Raw genomic sequence first — 19038 nt, forward strand, 5'->3', positions numbered from 1 at the left:
TCGCCTCACTTGACCGGCGTTATTGATAAATTCATGAGTCTCCGCTTATCTACATTGGTTGTTAATAAACTTTACCCTTAGCCGATCAGTTAGTATAGCTAAGCCGTTGATTAGTTATCTTTACTGCTCTATGTGTAGATATTAGGTAACAATGAATAAGTTCAGGTAAAGAGGAAAATACTACATAGGGATTTTTATTTTAATTCCTTTCGGATCAAGCGGTCAAGTCAAGACAATCAACTATTCAAGTTTTTAACTATGGAATTTTATGTAACCAACTAAAGTTATTAAGAGATTATTAATTAATTTAAATCGATGTAGTAAATTAGAACAAAAAATGTATATTGAAATTAAATTTATTCCATCCAATTTACAATGAAAACTAATCATAACACATTTTTGTTTAAAATTAACACAATAATATATAACTACTGACAAGAATTTTACCTTTTTTAAAGGTTTTAGGAATGGCATCCACAAAAATATACACCTAATAAATATAGAAGTTATTCAATTGGCGAAACTTGTTTCTTGTTTTAAGACAATAAATTTAATAATTCAAAATTGCTAATTGCGTGATTTATAGTAATTCAATGATAAACACATTCATTGTATGTAAGTTTGACAAAATAGATCTCTTTGAAAGATTTTAACATTGCCTGAAAATGATTTTTGTTTCAAGACTGTTACTTACATAATGACACTTGGGTACATTCGATACATACAAACTTCTTAAGCAATTTTCATAAACTGAGATGTATTACATGCTATACAATTAAATTATACACTTATGGAAATCCATGAATTTTTAATTAATATAATCTGTTATTTCATTCTTTAAACACATAATATAAATCCAACATTCTCTTCATTTTGTTCATGTATTTTATCGAAATGGAGTTACTGTAACAATATTGTCATAGATTTAAGTATTCATAAGATTTTTCAGGTTTCTTACACAAAATAAAAACAGATGTTCAAACTAAGCTTCTTCTATTCTGCTTACTTCAAGTTCTCGAGACATATTTATACATAGATATATAAAAACAAATATATGTGTTCAAGATTCATAGAAAATGGAAAATATTTACAGACCAAGTAGAAAAATAGTTGTTTGTATGAAAGGCAACATCTTAAACCATATGTAATTCTTATATTGTTTAAAATTGTATAAATTAAGCAGTCCTTTTCAAGCAAGCATTATATCTAAGTATCGATGTTTTTAACATAATGAGCATATTGAGAAACTAAATGAGTTCAATGATAGAATTTATTGTAAAATGTTAACAAGGTGAAAATTGAACATTTTTGGTGTTCGACTAAACAGTGCTACCACGAAAATCAGTGGTATTAGAGAATGCTAGACATTTCATTGTGTATATTTCATTTCAAAAGAATTTGTACAAAATAGACATGAGACAGATTATAAAAATAAATATACTTCCAAGTTGTATATTTTTAAACACAATAATATATCAGTTATATCAATATATTAATACTTGCTTAAAAAAATGTTCTTTCAATTTATTTAAAATGATTGTATAAATTCTATTGAAATGAAGTATTGAATAACTTTTTTTATATATTTTCTTTCTAATTATTTTTTCTAAGCACAAAGTGCACTTACAATATTCGTGGTAATACTGTACTTATAATATATAAATTTCCTTTATTCTTAAAATATTGTTCTATTTTTGAACTATGATTTCAATAAGAAACAAAGATTAAGGCCAAGTAATATTGAACAAACAAGCTATATAGGGTCAGTCAGTCTGTCACTAGATTAACGAGATTACTTTTTTAATTAGTAAATATTAAACACTTTTAATGATTCAATTATATGTTTATTGTTTAGGCCTATATTGTCTTTTATATCAGAAGAGCATAGAAATGTATACCTTTTATATAATTTGATTTTAACAGTAATACATTCGCATATAAGTAATCGATACAGGTCGATACAATCATAAAGGTATAAATTTTATAAAATTATATAGTTTAAACCTTTACACTTTAGTTTATATTGTCTGATTGTAACAGTTGAAAATAGCGTGAAATCCTTTTATATCTATATTTTACAATATATCTATTGATAAGATTTTTGTAGTACCCTAATTTTAATACATTTTTGCTACATCCATAATATCACGTCAGGCTGACACTAATTATAATCTGTGTCAACCTTCAAATGTCTTTTTAAGCGTCAAAAATACTTTGAACCAACATAACATTACAATAATGTTCATATTTAGTCGCTTTTTATTAAAAAAAATGATGAAATAAATCTACAAGAAATACGCGTAACACTTATTCCTCAACTCGACTGATGTAACCAATTGGTAATGTACCAATCGACTAAATGACTATTTCGTTTAAAGCTGCTACGTCGTTGGAATCTCGACCGAGTCGGGACGAGGACGACTAGCCGACTTCGCTTTTGACGTAGAACAGGAGGTAGGGCGTAGCGGCGGATCTCATCTTGGGCTCCGCAGAGAGGAGGTCTTCGAACTCTTCGTTGGATATCGGCTTAACGAGATCGTCGTCGCAGGCGAGCCAGCAGGCTTCAGGTCGGGGGCGGGGCACGCAGCACTCGTTGGCGGTGCAGCCGGCAGGTGGCGGCCGTTGGCGGTTGAACAGTGTGCGCATGAAACTGGAGCCGCTATTGGCGCTGGTCGCGTCGCCACCGCCTTCGCGCTCGCATTTGCTCTCTCCGTGCGAGCTGTCGCGAGCGTACGCCACGTAGTGACCGCCGGTGAGAGTCTGGCCGAGGTGCATTATAACTGCCCAGAGAATGTATCTGAAATTATGGATTTTATATATTTATAATACTTATTGACCTTGACCTGAATTGTTTTTCTAGTCAAAACAAGGTATCAACTGATTTTTAGCATAAGTGAGTTTAGGAGGTAAGGGAATTACGTATGCTACTATTTATCTCGGAAAAATGCACGGTTTCTATAGGAATACGTATAAAGGGGAAAGATTTATTTTTTTGTAATCGTTAAAGTCTGAAACTACTAAAACGAAAATAAATAGCAAATATGAACATTATTTAATAATTCTTCAGATAGTCAATCAGAAAGGTGAGTGATCAAGAAGTAACATATGCTCTATATAATTCTTCAGTAATATTAAAAATAATTTATATTTTTTGTCTGAAATTAAGGTATTGTGAAACGAGTTTTGTAGAAAAACCACTATCAAGGCTTTACCTGCTTGGGCTGACTAAATGGTCTGTTATGCGAATGTTATGTATTATAAAAAAAGCCTTTGGTAATTCTAAAACAAACAAGTCTGTGGCTTTTTAATAAATAATTTACAATAATGGATCTTACTTTAGACGACAGATATATTTTAAAAACGGCGAAAAATCACTAATCAATACTGATATAACTTGCATTGCAATTCAAATCGCAACACTAGAGTTGCTACTTCTTTATAATTTAAATATTTTGTATCTACAATTTAAATATGTATTATTGTAAGCCATAGCGTATAATGGATTATAGTAGATTAACAACTTATGTTTCATATTACCTATTATTTATATTATTAAGTATTACCTATGAGTAGGTGGGTGTTCTGGTGGTCGCTTAGCGCAGGGCTCGCAAAAGCATGGCATGAGTAGTGGAGTGGGAGCGTGTCGAGTGATTTTTTCCATGCCGCCGCTGAACCGCTTTAGTTGGAGTACCAATAGCCTGGGCAATCGCGAGTATGCTACACTTCGTCTCGCCTCATTGTAACGTAGACAACGTTCACACCAATACTGAAAATAAATATATATAAATATTTTTAATTAATTAATTAATAAATAAAAATAGAGTAAACACTTTATCTGAAAGGTTCTAATAGAATTTGCAAGCAAAATATTAACAGTTTTATTTTTTTAAATTCTTTTACGACTTATATTTTAGGTTAGTAATTTCACCTTGTTCTGATCACGCAAATATTCGCTGGAGAGGCATGCGGCACGGAAGGGCTCGTCGGGTGCGTCGTCGTCGCCGACGGGCACGCACAGCTCGCAGACCGCTTGCGCTTTTTCCGTAACAGCTTCGCATTCAAGACACATCGTCCTCACTACCATTGTACCTGGTAATAATATAGGCCATGTTGAAAATTTGGGATACTTCGTTTGTGAAACTTTATTTTCTCAGTCTTAAACATTTATATATACTGGTATATAGTAACCACTTCATAAATAGTAATTTATCCAATTTATAAAATTAACTGTATGTTTCTTTCATCGAAATGAAACTTTGTAATGAATTGTAGTTGGCATTTCTTAGGTTTCTTGTACAGTACCATTGATGTACATTTGATATCTTGTGATTGAAAATTTTAAAACAAAAAATATAAAAGTTTTTGGTAAACCTTCAAAATCATCTGCCACAAAATCCCAACCCGGTCGTGATCTTTCATCTTTTTCTGGATCAGGTGAAGGTGCTCGCTCTTCTGAAGGTGAATTACGTTTATCGTTTGTTTTAACTTCTTTGCGTTTCTTCCAGGACTTGCGTAAGTTTCCTAACGTCTTCCCACCGTCACCATCTAGACATGGCTGGCGACCTAACCCATTGCTGTCGATTTCATACAAAATGTTAAAATAATAAAATGTTTGTAAGCCGTTATAAATATGATGTTTTTTAAGGCTCGCAAATAAAATTTAGATATAGTACTATGTAGTAATATTTGAAAACTAGGCCTCTTGTGAAATTTATAATTCTCTACAATTAATTAATTACATTGGCAAGATCCTTGATTTGAGACATGCATCTGACTTTCAAGTTCAAGAAGTTCTAGTTATAATTTTAAAAAAATAATGTAGAGTAAAGTAAAAATAAACTTATTATAAATCCGAATAAGTGTGTAAGCTCAGGGAAACATGCTACTTCATACCTATCTCCATTCTCCTGTAAGGGTAGTCGTGAAGCTCGTTGACTAAGCGCGCGACACGTTTCGCGGATGCTGTCCAGAATACACACCAGTAGCTCATGCGCATCTTGTTGTCGGTTACCTACCAATAAAATAATCATCTCAATAGTTGATTTTATCCAAATATATGAAATAATTTTTATGATTGTTGGCATCATAACAACAATCTTGTCTTTTATGGGTTTTTTAAAAACCTCTGAGTTTAAAAATAAAATTACAACTAATGGCTAGTTTATAAATATTTGTTGTACCTTCAAAAGTTGAGTTTACTTCTCTCAGTGCTGCAAGAAAGGCATCCGCAGCATAAGGTTCAGGGCTTGCATCTGCTGCACTGCTGTTCAGACATTTACTTTCAGCTGCTCGCAAGCTTAAGTAAGTTTCATGAAGTTTCTCTGTTGCTATCTGTTGATTTACGTTATTTTATAAATAGATAGGCAGGCTGGCAAAGCTACTGCCATACGCCGTATTGCACACTGTAAGAAATATTAACTATACCTTACATTACTTATGTGTCACACACCTTGGGAAATAAGATATTATGTCCATTGTGCTTGTACTTAAATTGGTTTTAAAATAGAACACAAAAGTAGTCAATATTGCTGTTTGACGATAGAATATGTGGTAAGTGGTACCTACATGGACGGGGCCAACTCAACGTCCTACTATGAAAGTTACATTATTTATATATAAGCTATCATTACAATCATCAATAAAATCAAGAATGTAACAAAAGGTTGTATGGCATATAATCAAAATGAATATGAAAAAATACTGTCTCCGTTTTATCTTTATAGTTCTTTTGACTGCACCTATTTTGATGTATTTTTGTTGTGTTAGAGTGGATGGTTTAGATGAGAGAATTGTTTCACTGCAATTGTGTTCCAGGCTTAGTTTAATAATACTAAATAAATATATTTCATCCTAGTAGTAGTCGGCTAGATACAATTTCTTGAAAATTGTATGGTCTTTTTGACGATAATAATTTTAACAATGTTTAATATTGTTTTATCATATTTATTAGGCATTATTATCATTTGGGTAGAAAAAAATGTATTTGTATTTGTTCTATAAACATAAATAAATGTTATCAGATTATAAGAGACATATTATTGACATTATCTCAACAAAACCAGTAATCCATAAATATTTTGAAATAAACAATTCTTTTCATCACATGATTTATAAATACATAATGCTATTACAAATTTAAATAAAACTGTGAAAAAAAATAGAATGAAGTATACTTTTATAATTTAAGCAGTTATGATTGTTTTTAAAATAAACAAGCTTAATGCAACTTTTAGGCATTTCCTTTTTTATTACAATGATAATAATTAATATTAATATAGTTGTCCACACCCACACACATAAAATAGTCACATTGAAATATTTTAAAAATATATCAATAAAGTAGTTTTCAACATTTTTATAAGTATATATTACAACACATGTAGATAGATAAAATATTTAAATATTATTATTGGGGCTCATAGAACTCATTCTCTAATTTTTTATATTATAAGACGTGTCACATATTATAAGGGCAATGAATTGAACACCAATAATAATAATAAAAAAAAGTTGTTACCTGTATTTTACTCTTTCCAGCGTTACTATCAGACTGTCCCAAAGAAAGTAAATCCTTGCTGCTCCAAGATCTTGTTCCAGATGAAGCAAGACCTGCTGCACTTCGACCCAGGGAGGAGCTTTTTAATCTGATACTACCTAGTTTTTGCTCAACTCTACTAAGATCAGATACCAGGTGATGAAGGTTGTGGACGAATTGTGGGGCATATCTGTAATTATTGTTAATATAAAATAAAGACAAATCAATTCGATTATTCAAAATTTGCAGACATCATTTTATCTTAATCAATCAAAAATGGTATTAGGATTTAGATAGTTGTTACTGATATATTATCAAAATATTCTAAATCTTTATCAAACAAGGATGTCTGACTTTTACATGTATATAGATTATTAAATCAAATAAATTTTACCTCAGGTATATCTACAGAATTTAACATATAAAATATACCGACCAATATGTTTCTTATTAGAATCATTAATATTATTTAAATTATTTACCTTAAAGTATAGAGCACACTATTTAAAAAACAAGTGTTTCCAAGATTGGAGAGAGTGGCAATGGGGGTCTTCCATTGTGTACTCCCTCCATATTGGTTATCTGATGGGTGGTGGCCATTCAACATGGCAGAGTTACTTAGAGACGGCTCAAGCACAATCAGCTGGGACTTGGTTGACACTTCTGTAATAACAATAAAAAAATATTATTCTAGTGAGACTATTGAATAAAATAATGTTAGTATTCCAGTGGTCCCTTAGTGTAGATTAACTACGTTATTAGTATTACATTGATATTCTTGAATAGCAAATGAAATAAATGTCAAAAATACCTGTATGTTTCACTGCTTCTATCAGAGGTTTTAATCTCTTGGCTGCATTCAATGTATTAAAGTAAGTGTTATTTAATGGCCTCTTCGAAGGTTTATTTTCTTTATTTTCGAAACACTCTTGGGAAGAGGTTTGTTTTAAATTAGTAGCTTTCTTATTTTCGTTGTTTAATTCTTTTGCATTATTTCTGTTAAGTGATAGTGAAAATTTAGCTTTTTGAACTCCCTGTTTTGTTTCCGACAGCGAATTAACTGGCATCTTCAGAATACCTGTAAAGACACCTTATATGAACACTAAAATATAAACTACATTGCCTTCTACAGATCGGTCAAGGATACAAGAGAAAACAAATCAAATATCTTGATATACAGCATACTTACGCAGAAAACTATATTAAACACATTGACTTACATTATTTATAATAAGACAATGTATTTCCATAAACGATAACGTCTAGATTAAACAGAAATTGAGAAAAAATAGCCGCGAAGAAACCCATCCGTGGTAGACAGCCATGTTGAATTTTATTGTGTAATGTCAGTTTACGTGTGTGCGTAAATCATAGACAAAATAAATTATTATAGGTTTGATGTGCCTTTAACGTGTAGAAACCAGAAGGCCCATTGAATATTAAATAATTAAAATAAATAAACATTGTCCATACTATTATATTTCATGTTAAATATTAAAATGTGTTAATTCGACCTTCCGTTATTAATAAAAAAAATGTGTACTTGACTGAAGTTATTTTTTAGTATTCTTTAATGTTATTTATTACAAAATATTATGGGCATTATAAAATAATGGTCATAAGAAGCTCATGGTGAAAATAAAGAATTAACCATCAACCTAACTACTTATAGATAAAACGAAAATTATTTACTTTTTCAATCCAAACTAGGTTTTCGGCATTTTTCTCTAACCGAAAATATTTTTAAAAATATTGAGTACTTATAATTAAAAATAATCTCTATTGACCCTAATAATAAGTAGACCGTACGTTATGGTGTAACTTCACATAACTAATTGTTAGCTATTGGGTGTTTGTTGGTATTGGCGAAATGATGATGATGATGTTGGTACAGGCAAAGATGCAAATATACATATACATCCACACATGACAGACAAATAACAAACAAACAAACATATGGCAGCACTAAGCAGAGGGCAATGCTTATTTGCACTTGGCACTGTCTATTCAAGAAATCAAAATCAAAATCTTATATATTAATAGCGTAAACCGATTTTTGTCCCAGTGATTGTGGGTCGATAACTGCACATAATTTGTTTTATTTCGGTTATGGTCTCATTTTGAAGAGCTCTAGCGGTAGACGTGCAGAAAAATAAAGAGGGCGACCCACTAGTATTCTTTATTCAAGAACGCTCATAACAGCAGTTTTGAATCGTCATTCTACAGTTTTGAATTAAATGTAAAGCTACCATCGTTTCAGAAAGTAGATACGATCGAGAAGAACCGGCAAGAAACTCAGTAGTTACTCTTTTCCAATATTTTAATTACAGTGTATGCCAGTAAAGAACAATATTTTTTTTATATATCTTGCCTAGTAATGAACACTGAGTCCACGCTTTTTTATCTTTATTATAATCTTGTATTGAGCAATATGCCTTATTTATCAAGGTTTTTTTTTTATATGAGCTTTAATAGTTACATTTAAAAATAACTGTGGAATTTTATTATAGAAACGAATACCGTTCCCCAGGAAGGATGTATTAACTTTGCGCTGTCGAGAACTAGGTGTTATTAGTTTACCTATTTTTATGAGATTCATTCTGGGAGTATTTTACACTGTTTCATCCCAAATCATTTTCAATAGTTGTTTCAGTTCGCACTCACAACACAGACCTAAAATATCGCAAGATAATACAGTCCTATCATGCAGCCCTTCTGAATAAATAATACTGTGAATGGTTTAAAAAAATATATATAAAAATCAACAAACAAAAATAAAAACTCGCGGTTCTTTTGAGTTTTAGCGCTTAGCAAAGTAACCACGCTTCACGAGGTCAATCAAAGACAAGTTATATCTTTCTTGGTAACAATTAAAATTGAAATAATAACATACAGGTATCGGTTCTAAATAACCACATTATAAGCAATTTTCGCTGTGGTGCCTGCTTACTGCTACTAAATAATGTAATAATAACTTTTTACTAGGAACCTATTTCGGACATAATAGTGTTTTAATTTTGTGTGTAAAAAAACTGTTTTATAATCTGCGATATATACATGTTGATTAAATGAGTTCGTGTTTCATTTATGTAAATTTTAAGTTGTAAAGAGAGTTTTGATTATCCGGAAGATCTTCGCATATTTCTTAAAGAGAGGCTTTACGTATAATTGTATACAATTCGTTGCGTATTTTCAATACGAACGATGAAAATTTGACACACAGGTTTACAATTATGGTTTGGCTAATTTCAGGGTTGTTTTATTATGGGAAGGCTAAAAAACCTACAAATAGAGTCTCGGGCCTATTAAATAATAGAATAATATTTATATAGATTTAGGTAAAATGAAATTTATCACAATCAATACCTCTAGTAGTATATGTAAGTATCAAAAAACCTTGGATTTGTAATCTTATTTAATACGTGTTATATGAAACCAATCCAATGTACAAACGCAAACCTTACAATTTTCTTTATCATAACTTACTAAAGATTTAAATATAAGTAAGATGTCTGAGTTTAAAACCAGCTGAAAACTAAAGTCTAATGTAAGCGTACTAACGGCGAAGTTTTAAGTCTCGAATAACTAAAATTAAAACATCAGTGAGGCTTGCCTCCATTTCTCATCGTATACTTATGATATACTTTAAACTTTCTGTGTGCTCTTATTTATCCCATCTTTACCAGACTTCAAGATCGAAAAACTTAAAAGTAATGTTTTTATTCACGTTGGACGAAGGTATTTAAACTTTTGCACAGGTATATTTCTCTCGGCAATATTTTACGCTTTTCTAACAAATGATGAAATACTGGCCAATGCCGAACAAAACTAATAAAATTTTACCACAATTTGATTAACGGATGGAATAATTTACTAATTAGGTACATAATATTTAGTCTCATATGACTTACTTAATAAATCATTAGGTTATTATACAGGGACTAATTAACCCGATAACCAAGTTCATTACACTAAGTGTCGTTCATTATACTAAGTAGCTTAGCACGACAAGTGCAACATGCACTATTAGATCTGTAGCCTTATAAGACTCTAGATTTAGAACGATGACGCCGTTAACAGAAAAATAAATGACTATGATCTAAATAGACAAAGATATTAATCTGAAACGAGATATTTATTATTAAAACACACCTTGTTTTAGTTAATATTATCCTCTTTTTAAAATGTACTATAATAATGATCCCATGTAATAATTACAAATAAAACAGGTAAATAGTACTTTGTGAATATGTAGATAATACTTTTTGTATCAGACTCTCCCTTTTATCTTGATGACGTGTCGAGGTTCGCAATTATTTTTCTTTCAAGTCTCGTGTTATTCGCGCCGCGTCGCCTCATCAAACAATTTAATGGAATAGAACGTAAATACAGCCTTACCCTATTCTACGTGTAATCGAGAACGTTTTTTTAAGGTTGTCGCTTTGAATAAAAGCATTGGTGAAAAAGACTCTTAACAGTGGAAATGAATGTCTTCAAAAGATACTTATATTATACGAATTTAATTTTTGTGTTTGAAATAACTTCAACGGGTTTAAGGGCTTGATATAAACAATCTTATTTGAAAAGTTCATATTTAGTATTGTAATCATAATAATCACATTATAATGAATATATATACGGCTATAAATATTGTCAAGGACTGGCAATACAAACACCATATAGGTACATTAGTTGCTCGAGCTATTTGCCCGTAGACTCTGTCTGTATACTACCACAGTTTAACCACAGTTTAAATTGTGAGATTTGTTTTAATCCGTAGGACCGTAAAAGCCGAAACCACCAGTAAAATTAACCATTCCTAAGGAATTTGATTTCTAAAGTCTTGATATATGTATTCAGTTATCAATTTTGGTTACAAAAAGTGGGAACCTATATTTATTTATAAAAAAAAAAATTATAAAAAAAAAATCTACAATTAAAGAAGTGTCATTTGTAACGTTGCTGTCAGAGTTAATAACGCTGCTGCCAGATAACTGCAATTTCTTACAGCCTTATCGTCTCACGTAGCTTCGTATTTATTCTTGCACAATGATTTCTTCGTGTCCTAAGGGATAATATTTAATCAATTTTAAAATTCGAGGAATATAAATCAAGTGAAAGTAAGCAAAGCTTCACTTGAAAGCGATTATTTGCTTTCGTTTGTATTCCTTAATCTTACGCATCATTAATCTTAACATGTTTGTAGACATAACTCTGACTCAATACACTTTATATGGAAACCTTACATACATTATGCCGAGGGGTTTCGGTCGACGTCATGATATTTCAATTTCACCGCTGAAGTTATAATTGCATTGAAACATCTTCCTCTTAACTTTGTACAATATCACGGACGAATTTCAGTTAAATTATAATTCAGCAATTACATACATCGAAAAGAACCTGTTAGATCTGCTTTGCGATTTTATTATGAGCAAGCGGTTTTACCCGCGTTAAATGTTTTATTGTTCTTGTACATAATATATATTTACGTAAGCTTTTAGTTTATTGAGCTTTTGGTAGATTCAATCGATTTTATCAATTTTTATATATTATATGCAGTTCAAGTATCAAGTTAATATGACATATTAAATTTGGAAATGCTGGTATATTGAAATCACAGACAGACACTTCAATTTTATTTATTTGTTTGTATAAAGAATGGCTTAAATACCTTAATTGCGAAGATACTGAGACGTAATAATACGTAACATTATACTTATTACTGATACGTATATTCTTTTGTAACATCCTCATTAACTACAACATAGCACGCGATCTCTAACACAAACACATTTTATATAAATACACACTCACACACTCGTACATTCAATTAGATGCCGCATTTTATTTATATTTTATAATGTAATCCGATAAAGTGTACGTATAACTGTTTCTGAACTGACTCATCATACAATTAACGCAAGTTTATAATTCAGTGTTAACATTAAAATTTTATTGTAATCAATCAGGTTCATTAAAAATCAGTTTGCTTTTTTATTTTTAAAACTATATAATTTAACAGCGCTACTGATATTAAATATTAAATAGGTTCTATACATGATAAAGGACTAGTCATGTAACCAATGGGATATTCCCATGGGACAACTAACGTTATTCTTCACTACATATTTTAAAGTCCGACCGCCGCGTTTTTGCGCGATATACTTAAAAACTACCGAACGGATTTTTATATGGTTTTCACTGATGGACAAAGTGATTCTTGAGGAAGGTTTAGTTGTATAATTAATGTATTGTTGTGCAAGATTTTATCCCGTTAGACTCATAGGCTTAGCTTGTGCTTTGTATGTCAGTCAGTCATTTGAAAATTTTCATACTAATGTTTGCCTTGAATAGCAACTAAATATATATCTATATTTATATATATATAATTATTAGCAATCACTAATGATGTTTAGGGTGGTTAATTATTTATTTTTTTATAAATAAATGTTATTGAACATTACTAAGACATTTTTATGACTTCATTGTATTTTGAACTTGGTCGTAAGACTTTGTGCAAGCTCGTTTGGATAAGTATCAACCATTCAACCGATATTCTATTGCCAAATAGCAATACTTAGTATTGTTGTGTTGCCATTTGAAGGCTAAGTGAGCCAGTGTATCTAGGCATAAGGGACACAATTTTAAAATCATGATCTTGATTTGACGTTGTGTCCACTTACTATAAGACTTCTCATAAGCGTATTATAAAAAAAAATGTAAATGGGAAAAAGTCGAAATTCGTGAAATTATAAATAAGTTGATTTACCTACTACAGACCGTTGTCTATTATGTTCTTAAGACTTTACTAGTATTATTTTTACTATCAAAAAGTAAAATAAGGTGTTCGAATGAATTCCGATTTATTAGACCACCTTTTTTTACTGATTTTCTGAAGCAAAGAAAACTGTTTCTATTGGCTTACCGATTTTACTCCAACTCATTATATACCTACATATATCGTCATATTCATAAAGTAAAATATGCTATAGTTTTTATATAAATAACTGAAACATGCTTATGTAGAGAAGAATGACAATTAGCGACGTAAGTCTTTTTTCACTTTTGGGATTTTATTAATCTTATGTGGTGTGTTTTGTCACAGTAAGGCTCTTATCACGATTATTTATATTATATTAATCACTTCATATTCCTGTAAGTATTTAACAGTATCAGGGCATCTCCATAGCTCCTACACCATACATAACCTTCTGGTGTAGTGTATAAAATTGACATTATGTAGGTACATATATATATTCAAGGCCGTAGGTATTATAGGCCGAGTAATGCTTTCCATTACTATCTTCATACGATTTACAGGAAGTATGAGGCGGTATATGCAGCCAAGGTAGAAAATCTACCCGTGTATATATTTAAAAATAGACATATATTTATAATTAATTAGGCATATTCGTAACTGTGAATTAATTAAAAGGCTTTTTAAAAGGTTTTCAAACAATAAAATCAACGTGAGATTGGTTTTACTGGCTAAAGAAGCAACGAAGTTTGTTGAGTTTCAAAGATATTGAAAAAGTTCTTTATCTCACAAACTATTTTGCCACCAGCCAACCCTTGCACCATCTGCTTCAATTTCCATTAGACTAACTTTGTCGTTGGTTATTAATGTTTAATTAAAAGCGTGCAAACGTAAAACTGCCTAGTTTAATTTTCTTATAAAATTTTTATGGACTAATAACTAAACACTTTACTAAAAGCTATATAATAATCTTCTATAAAGTACTAGTACGAAAGTATTCATTTAAAATGTAAAATATAAAGGTTTCAATCCTAAAATTTTATTTAATTCAAATTATTTTGTGAAAAATGACGGAAGTGGGCGAACACCAGTGATTGAGCGTGTAAGTTGCATTATAATATAACGAAGAAATTACTGACCAATGACAATGTTTATAAAAAAATACATCCTTTTTCCAAATATCTATGACTATAAGGCAGTTTAAGGTATTGAAATTGGTTATAATTCATAGGTATGGGAGAGAAGATTGTTAACAGGACAACTGATCAATTGTCGATCGATGGATGTTGTCTGTTTTATTGGCAGTGTCGTTGATAGGTCCACTATTTTTATAAAACAAATTATCGATTTTTTTTGAAGTAATACTGATGATAAAGCCCGTGTCGATCGATGTTTAATCGAATTTTTATCACTTAGTGCCAGTTGATCTTGAAAAGCTACATTTATCAAACTAAAGGTTGATCGATCCATTGGTGTGGTAGCACTAGCACTACCAACCTTTTAACCGTAATCTATCTTCTCCTAGCGATTGATGTTATGATCGTTAGGTATATTAGAGTCGAAGAAAGTGTAGGTATATTTTGGTGGGCGTCACTCAAGGGGCTTAGTATAAAACAACGTACTTCAAAACAACTTCTTAATCAAGCCGCCAAAATGGGCAAAAAACAATTAAAGTGCCATTTTATATTGATATATTATTTCGTGTAAATTGTCTAAATAGAGAACAATTTTACCAATTATTCTGGCCAGTAGGAATACTGAGGTAAGAAAACATTTCAGTAGAGGGCGCCAATTCTACTAACAGATTTTCACTTTATCGTAATCGATTCTAAGTACATGTATGTCTTACGTGAACCTAGAATCAGTTAGATATATAATTATATATATATGTAGATGACAATGTGTAAGTATATCATAAAATGACATATTAAATCGATACTCAGTTGTAAACCGGGTTACCAGCCCTCCATAAAGTTTAGTAAATACCTCTCGTGGTAGAGCAAATTACCCAGGTTATATATTGCACGTGTGCCATCAATAAACGTGACTAAGTAAATGTCGGGCAGTGCGCGGTAAATATGCCGCAGTAGCACAATATAAATTATAACCATCTACATAGACTTGGTAATACATGGACGTTGGCACATTCATACGTCGTCGGGATAAATATCATTTGCTAGTTTCAACCCGATGCTTCCGCGAGGGGGTTGGGTTTGAGAAGGTTTTACGTATTATTACTGAATAAAGTACATTTTATTTCTGAATGAAGTACTACTTTTTAATGGTCAAAGATTTTTTCTTAAATCGGTTAAATAGTTTTAAAATTACGATTACAAACAAACAAATCTTTCCTCGTTATATTATTATTAGTATAAAATTATATATTCCAATCTTGCATGACTTGAAAAGGACTAAGGACAGTTACGAAAAAAAATCGGACCGATGCTAATTAGTTGACTATGTTGTTTGGATAGTCTCTTTAAACCATTAATCATCTATTCATGATAGGTCCCTAAAATACTATCTTTTCAAAGGAAAATGTCTATTTTCCAAAACAAATGCCAATTTTCAAATACATTCTTGTAAATGTTTTATAGAGGCGTGACTTGAATTAATTATTACAAAAGGTAAACATATTTTTACACGAAATAAATATTTGGTATAGAAATAGGTTTATTTCGAAATTAGTTGCGGGTGAATTGTTACTACGACAAAAGTTGTTTGTAGATTTATATATAAGTGTACTGGGTTTTTCCAAGTAAATTATTTTTAATGCTGGTCGAAAAGCGAAAAAATACATTAATCCGTGTAGTAGCTGACTTTCGGATTCAGTGGAAAATATGAGCTGTTTTAAATGAGATATATAATATCTCAGTCGGCTTTTGATATAGTCTCTAATTATAATAATTAAAAACGGCCACTCAATGTTAACAAATCTATTTAGAACTAGCTGTGCCCGCGACTTCGTGCGCGTTGTTTGAATTTAAGTTATTTGGATATTGTAGCGTGATTTTATTTTTATTCTATATATAATTCTAAAATAAAATTACCCTTAGTTACTCCTTATTACATCCGCTATCTGCCAGTGAAAGTCCCGTCGGTTCAGCCGTTCCAGAGATTAGCCGGAACAAACAGACAGACAAAAATTGTAAAAAATGTTATTTTGGTATATGTACCGTGTATACATACGTATGCATTTAGTAAAAATGGGTTATTTTAATATTACAAACAGACACTCCAATTTTATTCTATGTATATTTATTGATAATTAAGAACGGCCATACAATTCAAACCTGTGCATCTTGGGCATAAGCAGTTTCTTTGGTTTTTTTTAGTAGTATTTGCTGAGTACGGCGAACGCCTGACATGAAAATTGTGTGGACATGTTCAGGACGGGTAACTCCTGGTTTTTCCCTGATATGTATAGCGGACTATGCGAGCGGCTCTTGCAATTTTGTTGATAAGAAAACCAAGATGTCTCAGCGAGCATCGACGTACAATGTAATCAAGGCCTCCAACCTCAGAAAGTCAGAACCTTCGACGAATAACTCATCTGGAACAGCGATGCGCATCAAAACAAATCTGGTGGCATTTCTGTCAATCCAGAAAAACATACTCTCATCGCTAAGGAAAAGCCTAGTATTGCAGCAGTTGCACTAAGAGTCCTTGGTCTATAAATTCCTGCCTCTTCGAATTCCTCGAGGGGCGATGCCAGGCTTATTAATGTCAGTAACGGCTCTAAAAGACGCCAAATTGACTTTACTAGAGGCCAAAAACTTTCATTTAAGAAACTGAGTTGACATAACATGAAAATGTCGGCACATAATGGTAGCTGCCAAGACAGAACAAGCTACTTTTGCAGTTGAAACAACCTTGAAATAATAGAACGAATACATTTCACTCACCTATGAGCTTTTGTAATATTACGATTCAAAATTGCTTATTCAAAAGCCTGCTTTTATGTTTTCGTTACATAATGAAAGAAACAGCAATTACAAAACAGTACGATATAAATGCTGACTCTGTTTCATACCTAAGTGGTAGGGCTTTTCACAAGCTCGCCTGGGTATGTACCACCCACTCATCAGATATTTTACTGCCAAAAAGCAGTACTCAGTTCTGTTAGTTTCAAGGGTGACTCAGACAGTTTAACTACAGGCACAAAATACATCTTAGTTCCCAAGGTTTGTGGCAAATTGGTGATATAAGGAATTTTTAATATATCTTACGGCGCCATTGTCTATGGGCGGTCGTGACCACTTGCCATCAGGTGGCCCATCTCCTCGTCTGCCAATCTGGTATAGATTGGTGATGCAGATGTCCATGGGCGGTGGTAGTCACTTTCCATCAGGTGAGCCTCCTGCTCGTTTGCCACCTTTGAAATAAAAAAAAAAAAATAATATAATAAATATAAGATAAAAAAAAAGTTAAACAGATGGTTCAATACAATTCATGCTACCCATAAATAATATCACAACATACATATAACAACTTCAGAAAACACGTTTATACCCTACTGCATATATTCTGCAAGATTTCAAATTCAATAAAGTTCTCTCAACGTTGTTTCGGGCTGAGTTCAATATATTGTGCTCATATGATTTGTATTGAGTGTGTTTCCAAGATTTGATTTATATTTGTCTAAGAATAAACAGGTATCAATTTATCCATAACATTTGTACTTGTACGGCTACTTCGCAGCTGTTCGTTCTATCGCTGATATAAAATTCTAATTGAATGACTGACAACAGATATTAGTTTTATAAAGTATGTCCTCGTGGAATATGATTCGACGTGCATTATATTTTCGTTAATTATTCGCAATTTTACGGTACAGTTATGTGACAATCTGTTTTCATTCGAGCATTCTTTTGATGCCGTAACGATAAAATTACGTCAAACAATGTTTTTTTTTTAAATTAAAATTGGAAATCAGCTTGATTTAACAAAAAAAAAGTGCGGCTCTAAATAGTTCTTAGTTAACGTCTGTAATCTTTTTTTTTACGAAACAAATGTCACTAGTCTAATAAATATAGAGTCGTTTTATTTAATTGTCGTTGTATCAAAAAGCTGAATAAGCAAGATCTGAATTTGGGACAACTGATGGATTTAACGGTAAGCCGGTACATTTTTTCATAGAATGAATGAAAATAACTATTTTATCTTCATTCGTCATTGAGAAATTGTCAGAGAAATTGGATTCATCATAGCTTTAAAGCAGATTACTAAGATCTTTGATTAAAAAGAGAATGTCTCAATGTTTACTTTTATATTAACAAAGGTACGCTTTATGTATCCCTCTGAAAAAAGAATAATATGCTTAATTCTAACTTCTTAAAATTATCGGTACGACGTATAAAATGTATAAATTGATATCAAAATAAAATTATATACTTGTAGACTCAAAATATTGAATTTATAAAATATTTTAAAATTTCACATTGTACATTGTATCCCGTATGGTCTAGTGGCTAGGATACCTGGCTTTCACCCAGGAGGCTCGGGTTCGATTCCCGGTACGGGAAATAATTTTTGTTCATATTTATTTTGTTTTTTTTTTTTTTTATTTATTATTATATTTTTTTTATTAACTCTCTTTTAATTTGCATATAACAGGATAATGAATTCAGATAACAATATATATTGTACAATAAATAACGTTTAAAATTAAACGGTATTTTTTTGAGATAGTATTGAATGTATTTTTTTCAATTAATTTTTATTATTAATAAGGATTCCCTGA

At 31.3% G+C, this 19038-nt stretch overlaps 1 protein-coding gene and 1 non-coding gene across 3 annotated transcripts; one reads left to right on the top strand and one right to left on the bottom strand.

The window, feature by feature from the left end:
• Positions 1-348: 348 nt before the first annotated feature.
• On the bottom strand, positions 349-7890 carry LOC125065407 (ubiquitin carboxyl-terminal hydrolase 1). 2 transcript variants are annotated; one of them, XM_047672983.1, is made up of 10 exons: positions 7756-7890; positions 7347-7613; positions 7018-7198; positions 6518-6725; positions 5181-5331; positions 4894-5011; positions 4372-4574; positions 3929-4089; positions 3564-3766; positions 349-2797 (listed from the first exon to the last, which is right to left on the bottom strand). In XM_047672983.1, the coding sequence occupies exons 2-10, from the start codon at positions 7600-7602 to the stop codon at positions 2422-2424; spliced, it is 1857 nt and encodes a 618-aa protein (XP_047528939.1). In that variant the 5' UTR covers positions 7603-7613; positions 7756-7890; the 3' UTR covers positions 349-2421. The 2 variants fall into 2 exon arrangements, with proteins under 2 accessions (XP_047528939.1, XP_047528938.1); XM_047672982.1 differs by having other exon boundaries at positions 7725-7877.
• Positions 7891-18748: 10858 nt separating this feature from the next.
• Positions 18749-18820, top strand: Trnae-uuc. The gene has a single exon. It is a non-coding gene; the product is annotated as a tRNA-Glu (tRNA).
• The last annotated feature ends 218 nt before the right edge of the window (positions 18821-19038 follow it).

The sequence above is a fragment of the Vanessa atalanta genome, chromosome 7, assembly GCF_905147765.1.
Source record: "Vanessa atalanta chromosome 7, ilVanAtal1.2, whole genome shotgun sequence".
NCBI classification, from domain to species: Eukaryota; Metazoa; Arthropoda; class Insecta; order Lepidoptera; family Nymphalidae; genus Vanessa; species Vanessa atalanta.

Excerpts from the sequence above, each read along its gene's own strand:
- LOC125065407 (XM_047672983.1), bottom strand. The coding sequence starts at position 7,602 with ATGCCAGTTAATTCGCTGTCGGAAACAAAACAGGGAGTTCAAAAAGCT. Across the intron at positions 5,012-5,180 it reads AGTAAACTCAACTTTTGAAG|GTAACCGACAACAAGATGCG; the intron begins GTACAACAAATA and ends TTTTATTGGTAG. Across the intron at positions 2,798-3,563 it reads GAACACCCACCTACTCATAG|ATACATTCTCTGGGCAGTTA; the intron begins GTAATACTTAAT and ends CCATAATTTCAG.